General features: G+C 46.4%; 1 protein-coding gene across 1 annotated transcript; it reads right to left on the reverse strand.

Moving 5' to 3' along the window:
• Positions 1-809: 809 nt before the first annotated feature.
• Positions 810-14748, reverse strand: LOC119940651 (E3 ubiquitin-protein ligase TRIM11-like). The gene is made up of 9 exons (XM_038760869.1): positions 14335-14748; positions 14100-14195; positions 13366-13596; positions 12619-12641; positions 12436-12536; positions 11645-12142; positions 9785-9851; positions 5497-5670; positions 810-1017 (listed from the first exon to the last, which is right to left on the reverse strand). Exons 1-9 carry the CDS (start codon positions 14746-14748, stop codon positions 810-812), a joined length of 1812 nt encoding a protein of 603 aa, XP_038616797.1.
• Positions 14749-16452: the final 1704 nt, after the last annotated feature.

The following is a 16452-nucleotide window of genomic DNA, read 5'->3' on the forward strand; positions in this document are numbered from 1 at the left end:
CCCCCCTCCTAGCCCCACAGCACTTATGTCCATATCTGTAATTTATATATTTATATTAATGTCTTTATCCCTCCCTCTAGACTGTTAGCTCGTTGTGGGCAGGGAATGTGTTTGTTCAATAAATATGACGTTCTGACTAACTGAATGAATGAATCTATTGACATCTAATCCCCAAACCTGGATCACCTACAGAGCAGATTTCATGCTGCTGAGAAGCAGCATGGCTCAGTGGAAAGAGCCCGGGCTTGAGAGTCACAGGATATGGGTTCCAATCCCGGCTCTGTCACTTGTCTGCTATGTGACCTTGGGCAATCCACTTCACTTCTCTATGCCTTAGTTACCTCATCTGTAAAATGCAGATTAAAAAATGTGAACCCCACATGGGACAATCTGATTATCCTGAATCTACCCCAGCACTTAGAACAGTGCTTGTTACATAGTAAGTGCTTACAAATGCAATTATTATTATTATTATGTATTTATTAACTCTTGCACTCAAGCTACACAGTGTTATTGTTGGACCTCTAGGCACCAGGCTGACTCCTGAAATTTTACCACGCCCCCACTACAATGCTGCCCTTTGTTCTGTTTACTCACTTTCTCCTCCCTTATTGACTTCCATACCCATTGCCCACAACAATCATTCCAGATCTTTGATTTCTTCATCAAGTCACCAGTGACCCTACCTATCCCTCTCTTGTCCCTTATATGTTCTCTAACTGCTGTATTGATCATAATGAAACCATCAAGCAAGCTCTCCAACTTGAAATAAATCCACTCTAGCTGTCAGGAGATTTCTGCTTCTCTCCTCATGATTCTGCAACTTTCTCCTCTGCCACACCCTGGGTAGATCTAGGCCTGTCAAACTCCAAACCATGGTTGCCAGGAAACTGCTCTAATGGATTTGTGTACCACATCTTATTAATGCTTTTTGCCCCCATCAATCCAATCCAGAATCCTCTTTCATCTGCCTGCATGCTCAGGGCAGACAGTGCAGGGAGAATGGCTAATATCCTTCTGAGAAAAGTATGTAGGACTTAGTAGAGGTGATATGAAGGTGTGAGGCCTCAGCTACTGTTTTCATGCTCTCCCCATCCTCCAAAATCAGCAGAGGTTACTACCTTAACCAGCAGTGCCTTTTCATTCATTCATTCATATTTATTGAGCGCTTACTGTGTGCAGAGCACTGTACTAAGCGCTTGGGTAGTACAAATCGGCAACATAAAGACAGAGTCCCTACCTAACAACGGGCTCACAGTCTAGAAGGGGGAAACAGACAACAAAACAAAACAAAACAATATCATCAGGATAAATAGAGTTATAGCTATATACACATCATTAATAAATTAAGTAGAGTAAATATGTACAAATAACATAAATAGAGTAATAAATATGTACAAATATATACAAGTGCTGGGGGAGGGGAAGAGGGTAGGGCAGAGGGAAGGAACAGAGTAATGGGGTGGGGAGGAGGAGAAGGAGAGGAAAAAGGGGGGTTCAATCTGGGAAGGCCTCCTGGAGGAGGTGAGCTCTTAGTAGGGCTTTGAAGGGAGGAAGAGAGCTAGTTTGGCAGGTATGTGGAGGGAGGGCATTCCAGGCCGGAGGAAGGACTTGAGCCTGGGGTCATTGGTGGGACAGGCAAGAACGAGGCACAGTGAGGAGTTTAGCGGCAGAGGAGCAGAGTGTGCGGGCTGGGCCGTACTGAAAGCCTGCTTTCCACTCTTGTAAGTCACAAAGACTTCTTTTACATTAGAATTTTCACTGTCTCGCAGGATTTATACCTTTTTCTTCCCCTAGGATCGTCTGCTTTCACACAAAGCCCTCCCCCTGCAGAGCTCACTTTGTGGTTGGGCCCAACTCTTGACTCTCTCCTAGGGACAAGTCTGTGGTGGGGATCCCAAGAAACACCTGGGTCTAAGGCCTGCTCTCACTCTCTCCTGAGGGCATCTCTGCACAGCCTCTATTTGAGCCTCAATACCTATTGCTGTACCTGTAAGACTGTAGAACAGTCCGTTCTTTGGAATTAGCTCATTTCTGGCAGGTCATGATTTTGATTTCTTTTCTGTTGGTGCTCAAAACCCCCTGGGTCTATATCTACTGCTGTGAGTTACTAGAACTGCAGTGCTTTGTACTAGAATCCAAAATTCCCAATACCTCATAGCCCATTGTCACCACAGTTGAGTAAATGAGAGGAGCCCGTTCCATCCTTGTGCTTATCTCCTTGGGTACTAAGGTCTTTCCCAATGCTGCTCTGATTCTTTAAGGCTCTTGTCCTGATCCTCCACAATGGTCAGCCCTTTCTCCTGGCCCTATGGGTGCAGTTTTGGTCCATTCTCTCAGGACCTTGGGATTAGCACCCTTCCCTAATGGCAGGTGGGGGCAATACCAACGCTGCCATTGCAGAGACCAGATAGCCCACCTTAATTAGCCTAGATTCTATCTGCAGGAAGCTATTTTCATGTACCTCCCTCTGCGACTTCTCTGCTCTCTTCATTTACAGCATATATGTGGGCGTTGTCTGCATTGCTTCTCTGAGAGTCTGAGACTCGCCCTTTTCCATGCACCTCAGCTTCCTACATGCCAAATTAATCTTCTTGGACTGTAGAGAAGTAACTTGGCCTAGTGGATAGAGCACATGCCTGGGAGTCAGAAGAACCTGGAATCTAATCTCAGCTTCACCGTTTGTCTGCTGTGTTATCAATCAATCAATCAATCAATCAATCGTATTTATTGAGCACTTACTGTGTGCAGAGCACCGTACTAAGCGTTTGGGAAGTACAAGTTGGCAATATATAGAGACAGTCCCTACCCAACAGTGGGCTCACAGTCTAAAAGGGGGAGACAGAGAACAAAACCAAACATAGTAACAAAATAAAATAAATAGAATAGATATGTACAAGTAAAATAAATAAATAAATAAATAGAGTAATAAATATGTACAAACATATATACATATATACAGGTACTGTGGGGAAGGGAAGGAGGTAAGATGGGGGGAAGGAGAGGGGGACGAGGGGGAGGGGGAGAGGAAGGAAGGGGCTCAGTCTGGGAAGGCCTCCTGGAGGAGGAGAGCTCTCAGTAGGGCCTTGAAGGGAGGAAGAGAGCTAGCTTGGTGGATGGGCAGAGGGAGGGCATTCCAGGCCCGGGGGATGAGGTGGGGTGGGGGTCGATGGAGGGACAGGCGAGAACGAGGTACCTTGTTACCTTAGTCAAGTCACTTCACTTCCATGCCTCAGTTACCTCACCTGTAAAATAGGGATTAAGGCTGTGAACTCCTTGTGAGAAATGGATGTGTCCAACACGATTTGCTTGTATCCACCCCAGCACTTAGTACAGTGCCTGGAAAATAGAAAGCACTTAAAAAATTACTATTATTGTTATTATAGCATAAGGGATGCCTATTATTCCCAGAGCTCCAAATTCAGCTGCCACATCTGAAGCTATAACCAGTTTCACCTCATGTTATAAGATTCATTCATCCATTCAATCAGATTTATTGAGTGCTTATTGTGCTTTCTGTGTGCAGATCACTGTACTACGCACTTGGGAGAGTACACTACAACAGTTAGGCCCAGGACAGTTAGGCCCAGGAATTGTACTAAGGTCTAGGATAGATACAGTCAGATCAAACATAGTGTCTGTACTATACGGAGTTCGCAGTCTAAGAGAGAGAATGAACAGGTATTCAATCCCTATTTTACAGATGAGAAAACTGAAGCACAAAGTAAGTGACTAGCTCAAAATCACACACCATGCAAATGGCTAAACTGGGACTAAAACTGGCTTCTAGTCCTGTACTCTTTCTATTAGGCCATACTGTTTCTTACTCATCATAGTTTCCCTGAATAAGGATGTCTTTGCTCTTGCATACATCAATTATGGGGTAACCATATATTGTGAATGGTTCTCAAGGCTTCTAAATGGTCAGGGAACCACTCATTCTGACTAATCTATTTTTTATGGTATTTAAGAGCTTACTATGTGCCAGACACTGTTCTAAATGTTGGGGTAGATACAAGCCAATCCGTTTGGTCTCAGTCCATGTCCCACGTGAAGCTCAGAGTTTTAGTCACCATTTTACAGATAGTAATAATAATAATAATAATAATAATATTGTTATTTGTTAAGCACTTACTATGTGACAAGCACTGGGGTAGATACTAGGTTATTAGGTTGTCCCGTGTAGGGTTCACAGTCTTTATCCTCATTTTACAGATGAAGTAACTTAGGCACAGAGAAGTTAAGTGACAGCTGAGAATTGGAGCAGGGATTAGCACCTGAGACCTCTGACACTCAAGCCCCTGCTTTTCCCACTAAACCACACTGCTTCTCATCTGTTATAGATGAGGTAACTGAGGCACAGACAAATCAAGTGACATACCCAAGGTCACAAAGCAGACAAGTGGCAAAGCAGGAATTGGAGCCCAGGTTCTTTTGACTCCCAGGTCCGTGCTTTATCCACTAGGCTGTGCTACTTCGTGGAGACCACTGGGGTGCCTGATCATAGCTTTGCTTGTCCTTGCTGACTGATGCAAAGTAGAGTAGATCTGATGACTCTTGAGAAAGTGTGGGGGGATATCCTGTAGGTTAGTAAGGGACTATGAGTTGTTAAAACTGAACAATTCTTGTTGTGTTGGGAATTGCCCGTTACTTGCTTATGGTTATTGTCTGTTTAGTTCCATTTTTAGATTAGGTCCTCTTTTATCCACTAATCTGATCATCTGTTTTGTTTGTTAGGTAGAAGAATGGTACCCAAACTGCAGACTGACAAGTTGTCATTGGGAGTAAAAGTGTAAAACTCATGATCAATCTGTGCTGACAGCCTCAATCCAAGGGGGAGATTTCTGGGAGAGCTCTTCCCCGCTCTCACCCACTTCCTTAAACATGGGGGTACTTTTAATTCTCCAGTGGAAGTGGCCGAATGTGGTTTGATCATATGGGGGCCTCTATGGGATCCTTTGGCTTATTCTACATATGGGGAAGACCTTGAGTAGGATATGGAACTGGCAGACACATTTCCTGTCCACAACAAGTTGGGATCGAGGATGCCAAGGGACAGGGGATATAGGTGGAGACTAGTGGGCCGAGGAAAATGAGGGAGAAGTGTTACATCTGGGGGTCAATGGGTGGGTCAGAGGATGATCAGGCAAAGTATTGCACCTGGGGACTGGTTTTGGGGGCCGAGGATGTTGAAGGAGAGAGGTTATATCTGGGGACCTGTGGTAGGGGCTGAGGATGTGTAGGGAGGGGGCTATATCTGGGGATCATTGAATGAGATCAAAGGTAATGAGGGATAGGGTTAATAACGAGGGACCTGTGGCTGAATCTGGGCATAATGAGAGAGAGGGCTTACAGCTGGGGACCTGTGGTTGGGCCTGAATATAAGGAATGTGAGAATTTATACCTAGGGACCAGTGGGTGGGGCCTAGGTTAATGAAGGAGAAGGGTTACAGCTGGGGACTGGTACAAGAGAATGATGAGGGAGAGGGAATATACCTGGGGACTGGTTGTTGCAGCCAGGGATAATGAGGAAGAGGGGTTACAATGGGATGGATGGGCACCATCAAAGATGATGAGGGTGTGAGGTTATATTTTGGGACTGGTGGTTGGGGCAGAAGGTGCTGAGAGATAGGTGCTACAACTATGAACCAGTGGTTGGGCCTGAGGATGCTAAGGGAGAGGGTTACAGTTAGGGACCGGTGGCTGGGACTTTAGATAATGATGGGCGGTGGGATTTGCAACTGGGGATTAGTGGATTTGGCCAAGGAATACAGGGAAAGGGGCTACAGCTATATGCCAGTGGTTGGGACTCAGGATGCTGAGAGAGAGGGGTTATAACTGGGAATCATGAGGATGATGAGGGGAGGCATTATATCCAGAGACCAATGGGTGAGCCCAAGGACAATGATGCAGCTGAAGACATGGGTACAGGGTAGAGGATGCTGAAGGAATATAGTTACCACTGGGATCAATGCTTGAGGCCTAAAATGCTGAGGGAGATGGGTTACAGTTGGGGATCCATGGGTGGGTCTGAGGATAATGAAGGAGAAACAGAAGCTACAGCTGGGGACAGGTGAGTGGGACCGAGAATAATGAGGGTGAGAGGCTACAGCTAGGGAACGTTGGGCGGGGCCAACAATGCTGAGGACCAGGGGTGGGGGCTAGAGCTGAGGTTGCTGAGAGATAGGTTTTACAGCTGGAGGCCCATGTTTGGGCCCAAGGATGCTGAGGGAGAGGGGTTACAATGGGGGCCGGTGGGTAGTGCATAATATTAAGTGCGAGTTTCTATGGGGGACTAGTGGTTGTGGCTGAGGAATAAAGGGAGAGGAGTTAAAGCTGTGGACTGGTAGTTGGGGCCTAGAATGCTGAGGGAAAGAGGATATGGTTAGGGATCAGCGGGTGGGGCCGAGAATAATGAGGGAGAATGTTTACAGCTAATGACCAGTTGTTGGGACTGAGGATAAAAGAGAGGTGTTGCACCTGCAGACTGGTGGTTGGGGCCCCAAGTATGCTGAGGCTGATTGGTTAAATCTGAGGACCTTGGTGGGACCAAGGATACTGAGGGAACAGGGTTACCACTGAGGACCAGTAACTGGGGATGAGGATGCTGAGGAATATGGTTTACAGCTGGGGATCAGTCAATCAATTTATTGAGCACATACTGTGTTCAGAGCACTGTATTAAGCGCTTGGGAGAGTACAATATAACAATAAACGATTCCCTGCCCACAACAAGTTTACAGTCTAGAGGGGGAGACAGACGTTCATATAAATAGATAAAATTACAGATATGTACATAAGTGCTGTGGGGCTGGTCGGGGGGATGAATAAAGGGAATGTGTCTGTTTATTGTGAGATTGTACTCTCCCAAGCGTTTAGTGCAGTGCTCTGCACACAATGTGTTCAATAAATATGACTGAATGAATGAATGAAAGGGAATGGAAGAAGAGGAAAGGAGGGCTTAGTCAGGGAAGGCCTGTTGAAGGAGATGTGCCTTAAATAAAGCTTTGAAGGCAGGGAGAATAGTTTCGAGCCAGAGTTGCGGACGAGAGGTCAGCGGCAAGCTAGATGAAATCAAGGTACAGTGAGGTTAGCATTAGAGGAGAGAAATGCCTGGGCTGGGTTGTAGTAAGAGAGTAGCTAGGAGAGGTTTGATATGTAGGTGGAGGGGCAACCACTGGAGGTTCTTGAGGAGTGGGGAAACTTGTACTGCACACGTCTGTAGAAAAATGATCCAGGTGGCAGAATGAAGTATGGACTGGAGTGGAGTGAGACAGGAGGCAGGGAAGTTTGCAAGGAGGCTGCTAAGCAATCAAGGCGGAATAGGTTAAGTGATTGGATGGTGTATTGACAAGAGCATGGGCTCTGGGAGTCAGAGGTCGTGGGTTCTAATCCTTACTACTCCACTTGTCTGCTGTGTGACCTTGGGCAAGTCACTTCACTTCTCTGTGTCTCAGGGGAAGCAGTGTGGCTCAGTGGAAAGAGCCCGGGCTTTGGAGTTAGAGTTCATGGGTTCAAATCCCGACTCCACCAATTGTCAGCTGTGTGACTTTGGGCAAGTCACTTAACTTCTCTGTGCCTCAGTTACCTCATCTGTAAAATGGGGATTAAGACTGTGAGCCCCCTGTGGGACAACCTGATCACCTTGTAACCTCCTCAGCGCTTAGAACAGTGCTTTGCACATAGTAAGCGCTTAATAAATGCCATAATTATTATTATTGCTTCATCTTTAAAATGGGGATTGAGACTCTGAGGTACTTCCCAAGCACTTAGTACAGTGGTCTGCACACAGTAAGCGCTTAATAAATACAATTGAATGAATGAATGAATGAGTGAATGACCTTGTATTAACACCAGTGCTTAGAACAGTGCTTGGCACAAAGTAAGTGCTTAGCAAATACCATAATTATTAGAGAAGCAGCATGGCTTAATGGAAAGAGCACGGCTTGGGAGTTAGAGGATGTGGATTCCAGTCCCGGCTCTGCCGCTTGTCTGCTGTGTGACCTCGAGCAAGCCAATTCACTTCTCTGTGCCTCAGTTACCCCAACTGTAAAATGGGGATTAAGACTGTAATTACCTTGTATCTACCCCAGGGCTTAGAACAGTGCTTAGCAGATAGTAAGTGCTTAACAGATACCATTCTTCTTATTATTATTATTAATAATAACGTGGTACCAGTTTGGATGGAGAGGAAAGAGTGGATTTTAGCGGTGTTGTGAAGATCAAACCGACAAGATCTAGTGACGGATTGAATATGTAGGTTGAATGAGAGAGAAGAGATAAGGATAACGCCACGGTTATAGGCTTGTGAGACAGAAAAGATGGTGATACCATCTACAGTGATGAGAAAGTCAGGAGAGGATAGGGTTTGGGTGCGAAGCTAAGAAGTTCTGTTTTAGACAACTTAGGTTTGAGGTGAGGGTGGATATCCAAGTAGAGCACGTCACAGCATGCAGTGGGTAATGGCCAGAAACAGCGTGGTTTAGTGGGAAAGAGCATGGGTTTGGGAATCAGAGATCGGGGGTTCTAATCCCAGCTCCACCACTTATCTGCTGTATGACCTTGGGCAATCCACTTAACTTCTCTGTGCCTCCCATTACCATAAAATGGGATAAAGATTGTGAGCCCCACGTAGGATAACCTGATTACCTTGTATCTACCCCAGCGCTTAGAACATTGTACCTGTAAGCACATAGTAAGCACTTGCCAATTCTATAATGATAATAACAGTAATTATTATTATAGATGTCTTGAAGACAGGAGGAAATGAGAGATGGCAGAGAGGGAGAGAAATCAGGGCTGGAGATGTAGATTTAGGTATCATTCACATAGAGGTGTAGTTGAGGCCATGTAGCCATGAAGACATTATCAGTGGGTAAGGCCTAGGATAATGAGGGAGAAGGGTACTGGTGAAGACCCGTGGGTAGGTCTGAGGGTAATGAAGGAAAGGTATGTCCCTGGGGACCGGTGGATGGGGCAGAAGACAATGAGGGAAAGGGATTACAGCTGGGAACAGGTGGAAGGGGCCGAAGATAATGAGGGAGGATTGTTATAGCTATGAACTATAGTTCCCTTTGATGATGCTTAGAGGTGGAGATTCAGCTGGGGATCGAAGAATGGATTTGAGGATGCTGAGTGAGAAGGGTTAAGCCTGGGGACCAGTGGGTGGGGCTGAGAAAAATAAGAGAGAGGAGTTACAACTTGGGACCGGTGGTTGGGGATGAGAACAATAACAGATAGGACTCACAATGGGGACTGGTGGGTGTTCGAGGATAATGAGGGGGTGGGGCTATAGCTCGGAACTGAGGGTTGGGGCCGAGGATACTGAGAGAGAGGTGTCACAACTGGGAATCGGTAGGTTTAACAAAGAAATATAGGGAGAGGGGTTACAGTTGTGGACCCGTTGTTGGTGCTCAAGAAAGAAGATATAGGGAGGTTATATTCCCTATATTCCTCACCAATGTAGGGAGAGGAAGAGGGATTATGCCTGGGGACCAGTAGTTGGGACCAAGGACAATGGGGGAGAGAGGGTCTACAGCTGATGATCGGTGGTTGAGCCCAAGGATAATGATGTAGAGGCATTACACTAGGGGACTGCCAGTTGGGGCTGGGGATGCTGAGGGAGAGGAGAGGAGATATGGCTGTGATAGATGCCTGGGGATGAAGAGGCTGAGGGAGATGTGTCACAGATGCGGATTGGTGGGTGGGACCAATGATAACGAGGGAGAGGGCCTACAGCTGGGGACCGGTGGATGGGACAGAGGATAGTGATGGGAACAGATTACACATGGGGACTGGTGTGTTTAGCCGAGGATAATGAAGGAGTGGGGCTGCACCTGGAGACCAGGGGACCTGGGGGCCAAAGATAATGAGTTGACGATTACATCTAGGGACCAGCAGGTGCGGCCGACAAAAATGAGGGAAAGGCATGGCAATTCTGCACCTGTGATTGGTGCTGAGGATAATGAGGGAGAGGGATTACAGCTGGGAACTGGTAGGTGGGGTTGAAGATAAGCAGCATAGCATAGTGGATACAGCACAAGCCTGGGAGTCAGAAGGTCATGGGTTCATTCATTCAATTGCATTTATTGAGTGCTCACAGCTTGGGAGAGTACAATACAACAGCAGTCACATTTCCTGTCCATAACTAGCTCACAGACTAGAGGTGGGAAACAGACATTAATATACATAAAAAGGTAAATAAATGAATAACAGATATATACATATGTGCTGTAGGAATGGCAGGAAGGATGAATAAAGGGAGCAAGTCAGGGAGATGCCTAAGGGAGTGGGAGGGCATAGTCAGGGAAGGCTTCTTGGAGGAGATATGCCTTCAATAAGGCTTTGAAGTGGGGGAGAGTAATTATCTGTTTTATATGAGGAGGAAGGGCATTCCAGGCCAGAGATAGGATGTGGGCAAGAGGTAGGTGGTGAGATAGATAAAATCGAGGTACAATAATGTATTTCCACTGCCCCCCCCCCGCCCTACCTCCTTGCCCTCCCCACAGCACTTGTATATATTTGTACATATTTACTATATTTTATTAATGATGTGTATATAACTATAACTCTATTTATTCTGATGGTATTTATACCTATCTACTTGTTTTGTTTTTTTGTCAGTCTCTCCCCCTCTAGACTGTGAGCGCGTTATTAGGTAGTGACCGTCTTTATATGTAGCCAATTTGTACTTCCCAAGCGCTTAATACAGTGCTCTGCACATAGTAAGTGCTCAATAAATATGAATGAATGAATGAGATTAGCATTAGAGGAACGAAGTGTGCAGGCGGGGCTGGGTGCGGAATAGGAGGGTAGTGAGGGGTCATTGTAATTAAGTGCTTTAAAGCTAATGGTAAAGAGGTTTTTGTTCGATGCAGAAGTGGATGGACAATCACTGGAGTTTCTTGAGGAGTGGGAAATCATCTCCTGAACATTTTCATAGAATAATGATCAGGGCAGCAGAGTGACGAGTGGGGAGAGACAAGAGGCTGGGAAGTCAACAAGGAGGCTGATGCAGTAATCCAGGAGGGATAGCAATGATAACGGGGTAGCAATTTGGATGGAGCAAAAGGGGCAGATTTTAGCCATGTTGTGAAGGTGGAACCGATAGGATTTAGTGATGGCTTGAATATGTGAGTGGACTAAGAATCAAGTTTAATCTCAAGGTTATATGCTTGTGAGACAAGAAGGATGGTAGTGCTGTCAACAGTAATGGGAAAGTGAGTGGGAGAACAGAGTTTGGGTGGCATTCTGCTAGTGAGACAGTTTGTTTTTTACTTTTTTGGTTTGGGGGGTGTATATTTAATTTATTCATTTGTGGGATTAGTTTATCTCAATTTTACCTGGTGTTGCTTGCTTACACTCCAAAATTTGAGTGCTAAAATAAAATCTACACACACATGGACTATCTGCTTGCTTATTTTTATTAGCTGGCCCAGAGCTCCATCAACTGTGACAATACCAACCTTCCCACCTCCTCCCCCAGTTTTGTGTCTCTAGTATTATAAAATAGTCTCTACTATGGTGTCTCTAATATTATAAAAGTATTTATAACAGGACTGACCTATGGATATGATACACATACATGGATGTTAACTAGGGATACCCTCAGGAAATCCTAATCCCTGGGAAGAGAGTAAGAGGACCTGCTCCATTTTCTGCTATCTGAACACAGGGAGCAAATATGGGACAAAGCGAACCAGAGAAATGGGAGCCCTGATAACTATATATGTGGATTCTGTTGGTCAGGTTATAAAATGACACTGTTTTGGCCTCGTAGTTGAGGTAGACTCCCACCATTTTCGGGGAACCCCTCATAGGGAAACGAGTCTTTCCTGCATAGAAATTGCCATTCTTCAAGGCTATTGTCCAAAATCCGTGTTCAGGACGCAAATGAATCAAGCCTTTCCTGCGTGTTGCTTCATTGCAAACTCCAAGGATCCACTCATCTGTGTGTTCTACCGTTACTTCCCAGTAATGCCTTCTGGAGTTGAACCGCTGGGAGCCCAGCACAAAGGGAGCTAGATTGAATCGTTCAGGATTGCTGGGGAGATTTTGCTGATGGGTAGTATACTTAACACTCTGCCACTCATTGGACAGAACGAGATTGGGATTTGCCGTGTCTTCATCCAACCTCATCGGAACTGCATAGAGAAATAGAGCCTGAGTTAAAGATGGGAGGCAGAGTTGGAATTAGCCCAGTTTGGGTTCACAGGAAACTTCAATTTCAGAGGAATTTGAGAGAACATAAACAAACAAGTTTAATTCATTCCCTCCTTTCTGTCTCCCTACTCGGCAACCAACCAAGATATAGAGACGGTTTACATAAAGGAGAGCAAGAAATTATTGGGGAAGTTGAGGAGCCCCTTCACATCAAGGTAGAATTTCTTCTGAATGCCAGTACTGAAGTCGCACCACCCCGCTAGTTCCCCCTTACCTTGGAATTTGCACAGCATCTCCCTCATTCCAAACACGTGGCACACACTTCTCAGTTCCACAGACACGTCCCAGGGCACCTTCAGCTCTGCAGCTTCAGACCTGAGAATAAAGGCATTACATCTCCTTGCTGATCAAGACACCTTCTGCCCCACCCTTCTGGAGATCCGAAACAGACACATACCTACTCAATAAGGTTTCAATATCCTGCAGGGGAAGAAATGAGGAAAAGAGTAAATATTGTGTCTTCCTCCAACCCCTAAATACCAATGCGATTTTTTTGAAATTCTGAAAATCTATCGTGGTTCTATCAAGGATCAGGACCTCCAACTTCAGCCACCTGGCTCATGCTCCTCTCTCCTACCTGTTCTCACCTTGCAAATATACGTAGCTATTTCTGACAAAAATTCAGAGAAACTTCTACAGATCACAGGGAGACAACGGGTATATACTGTGATTGCATCTATAGGTGTCTATTTTATGTACCCAATGACAATAAACAACACATGGGCAGAGACTATATTTTTAATGAAATATGGAATAAGGATGAGCATTTTCACAGCTTTTAAATGCTTACTGGTGACAGTGATGGGCTAGCACAGCCCATCCTTATTGAGCTCAGTCAAGTCAATCAATGGTATTTATTGAACAGTTATTGTGTGCAGATTGCTTGAGATAGTGCAGTAACAGATGGTAGACACCACGCAGGCAGAAGACAGACACAGCTGGGACTTCCTGAAGGCTAGTGGCCATGTCTGAAGGGCTATTATTCGGCCTATCCCTAGCTCCCTGAGCAGTTCATTGCACACAGAATCATAAATAGTAATAGTTATTGTGATATTAGGAGAGACTGCAGTCTCCAAGATAATTAGAACTGTCCACCCTCTCCCACTTCTCCTAGGTTCCTCAAGCTTGCTTTCCCCCGTTTCACCTGCAGCAACTCCAGTGCCGGTTTCTCACACTTCTCCTCCAAGTGCCCAATCAACTCCTTGAGGACGGTGCCCTGCTGAGAAACTTGGCTCTTCATTTCCTCCAATTTCCGCAGCACCTTCTCTTCTTCCAAAGCCAGGTTATGGAGTTGCTGGGCCTGTTCCTCTGCCAGGAATTCCCGCATTTTTTCAAATTCGGACAAGATGGTCTGTCTCCTCTGCTGCACTTTCTCCTATGGAAACACACGACGGTCTATGAGGAACTAGAACCCAGCGGTCCCCATCAATAGATATTAAAGCTTTTACAAAGGGCAAACCACTGTTCGTATGCTGATTTTTGAAGAGCACAGGAGGTGTTTTTATAATAATAATGTTGTTATTCGTTAAACACTTACAATTTGCCAAGCACTATACTAAATGTCGGTGTGGATAGACGTTAATCAGTTCAGATAGCCTCTGACTCACAGTCAAAGGAAGACGGAGAAGAGGTACTTAATCTCCATTTCACAGATGAGGAAGTAGGCACAGAGAAATCAAGCAATTTTTTCTAAGGTATCTCAGCAAGCAAGTCTTCTAAATGCACGGGTGAGGTGTGTTGTAGAATGTGTGTTGTTGTATGGCACTCATGGTCTGTACCTCCATGATAGTTCATGACATTGGCTCACACATTCCTTTCCTTGGAACCTATCCCATCCTCAAAAGATCAAACTCCCTGGGGGTGGAGGATATCACTAACCTTCCATAGCTCAGTTTTGATCTTCTCCAAGGCCAGCAATTTATGAACTTTTTGCATGTCTTCCCATCGTTTCTCCAAAGCGGCCTGGAGCTTCACCTGCAAGACAAAAATCTAAGGTCAAATGTACTTTGTTCCCGGGGACCGTGAGGCCCCAGGGCGGAGATGATCCAGGGCTGTGATTCTGTTGGGCTATGCATTCGCAGGGATCCCCGACTCAGGATCCTCCTCGCCTCACCTTATATTCCTCGACAGCTTCCTGCACTGGGTTAATGCTGTGTGTGCTGTGTTCCGGGCCTCTGAGACAGGCTATGCACAGGGGCGTCTCATCCTCTTGGCAGAAAAGTTTCAGCATCTGTTGGTGTTGCTCACAAAGACGCTGCTCCTCCTCCTCCTGTCTCAGCAGCTTGTGGGACCCGGCCCGCCGGGCGATGGCTGCCAGCTTCTCCAGCCGCCGATTGGGGAGGAAATTCCATAGCTCAGAGCATTTGCGGCACTCAGAACATGGGAAGGGGTTCTTGGCCCCTCCCCAGTTGCGTTCGAGGCACGCTTGGCAAAAGCTATGTCCGCAGCCGATGGTCACTGGGTCGGTGAAATACTCCAGACAGACAGAGCACGTCAGCTCTTCCCGAATGCCCTGACTCATATCCATGATTCTAAGCGAAGGCACAGGGGCCAGATCAGGCCTGGGGGCAGAGGAAATCCTTCAAACTGCTGGGATGGACCCCAATCCTAACTTCCTAACAGCCCCTTCTGTTCCCTTTGGCAGGGTCCAGATTCTGGGATTGTCAGCCCCAAGGTCACCCTACACGTTCAGTCAGGTTTCCTGGGATTCTTTCTACTCCTGCCCGAGAATTGGATCAGAGAGCCAGCTGTTCTCTTCCTATCCCAGCCTATTCTCTCAGCGCTCAGCTCACGATCTGAAGAATCCTCAGGTTCAGGGTCTCTTAAATTCTCCTGGGCAGTTCCCAGACCACCTTCTGGATTCTCACCTCTCCGGGAGAGTCCTCACCTGCGCATGAGTGGAAGTGGCTTTGAGATTCACATGGTAAAACCCCTGTTAACTCCTCTTGTTCTCGGGTCCATATGAAGCTTTTATCCTGGTCCTGCCCAATCACTGCCAGGGAGGTCGACAGAGTGGTGGAAGTGGAAATCCTGACCTGGGCCCTGTATTTCCTTGCTGGGCAGGGTGGTTGCATGATGGCTCCCGGAGGAGGAGCATAGGGAAAGAGGGGGGAGTTGACCCAAAACTGAAGACTCTTCCTTCACCCCTGAACGGGTTGTGAGAGGTTGGAGTCCTAGAGCTGTAGATCTCCGATCCCCTCTAGACAGTGAACTCGTTGTTGGCAGGAATTGTCACTGTTTATTACTGTATTGTATTTTCCCAAGCACTTAGTATAGTTCTTTGCCCACAGTAAGCCCTTAATAAATATGACTGAATGAATGAATTAATTAATTAATGCATCTGAGTCTCTCTGTTGATCTCATGTCACAAACCTGCAGCCCTGGATCACCTCCGCAGTACATTTGCTCCATTCTTGTACTTTCATTCATTCAATCGTATTTATTGAGCACTTACTGTGTGCACAGCACTGTACTAAGCGCTTGGGAAGTATAAGTTGGCAACATATAGAGACGTTCCCTACCCAACAGCGGGCTCACAGTCTAGAAGGGGGAGACAGATAACAAGACAAAACATATTAACAAAATAAAATAAATAGAATAAATATGTACAAATAAAATAAATACATAAATAGAGCAATAAATACATACAAACATATATACATATATGCAGGTGGTGTGGGGAGGGGAAGGCGGTAAGGCGGGGGGAGGGGGAGAGGAAGGAGGGGGCTCAGTCTGGGACGGCCTCCTGGAGGAGGTGAGCTCTCAGTAGGGCTTTGAAGGGAGGAAGAGAGCTAGCTTGGCGAATGTGCGGAGGGAGGGCATTCCAGGCCAGGGGGATGACGTGAGCCGGGGGTCGACGGTGGGACAGGTGAGAACGAGGCACAGTGAGGAGATTAGCGGCAGAGGAGCGGAGGGTGCGGGCTGGGCTGTAGAAAGAGAGAAGGGAGGTGAGGTATGAGGGGGCGAGGTGATGGAGAGCCTTGAAGCCGAGGGTGAGGAGTTTCTGCCTGATGCATAGGTTGATTGGTAGCCACTGGAGATTTTCGAGGAGGGGAGTAACATGCCCAGAGCATTTCTGCACAAAGACGATCCGGGCAGCAGCGTGAAGTATACATTGAAGTGGGGAGAGACAGGAGGATGGGAGATCAGAGAGGAGGCTGATGCAGTAACCAGTCGGGATAGGATGAGAGATTGAACCAGCAGGGTAGCAGGTTGGATGGAGAGGAAAAGG

The sequence above is a fragment of the Tachyglossus aculeatus genome, chromosome 19 (genome assembly GCF_015852505.1).
Source record: "Tachyglossus aculeatus isolate mTacAcu1 chromosome 19, mTacAcu1.pri, whole genome shotgun sequence".
Taxonomy (NCBI): domain Eukaryota; kingdom Metazoa; phylum Chordata; class Mammalia; order Monotremata; family Tachyglossidae; genus Tachyglossus; species Tachyglossus aculeatus.

Excerpts from the sequence above, each read along its gene's own strand:
- LOC119940651 (XM_038760869.1), bottom strand. The coding sequence starts at position 14,748 with ATGGATATGAGTCAGGGCATTCGGGAAGAGCTGACGTGCTCTGTCTGT. Across the intron at positions 12,537-12,618 it reads ATTGAAACCTTATTGAGTAG|GTCTGAAGCTGCAGAGCTGA; the intron begins GTATGTGTCTGT and ends CTTTATTCTCAG. Across the intron at positions 1,018-5,496 it reads CTGCAACAACCAGTCCCCAG|AAGGATATTAGCCATTCTCC; the intron begins GTATATTCCCTC and ends TACTTTTCTCAG.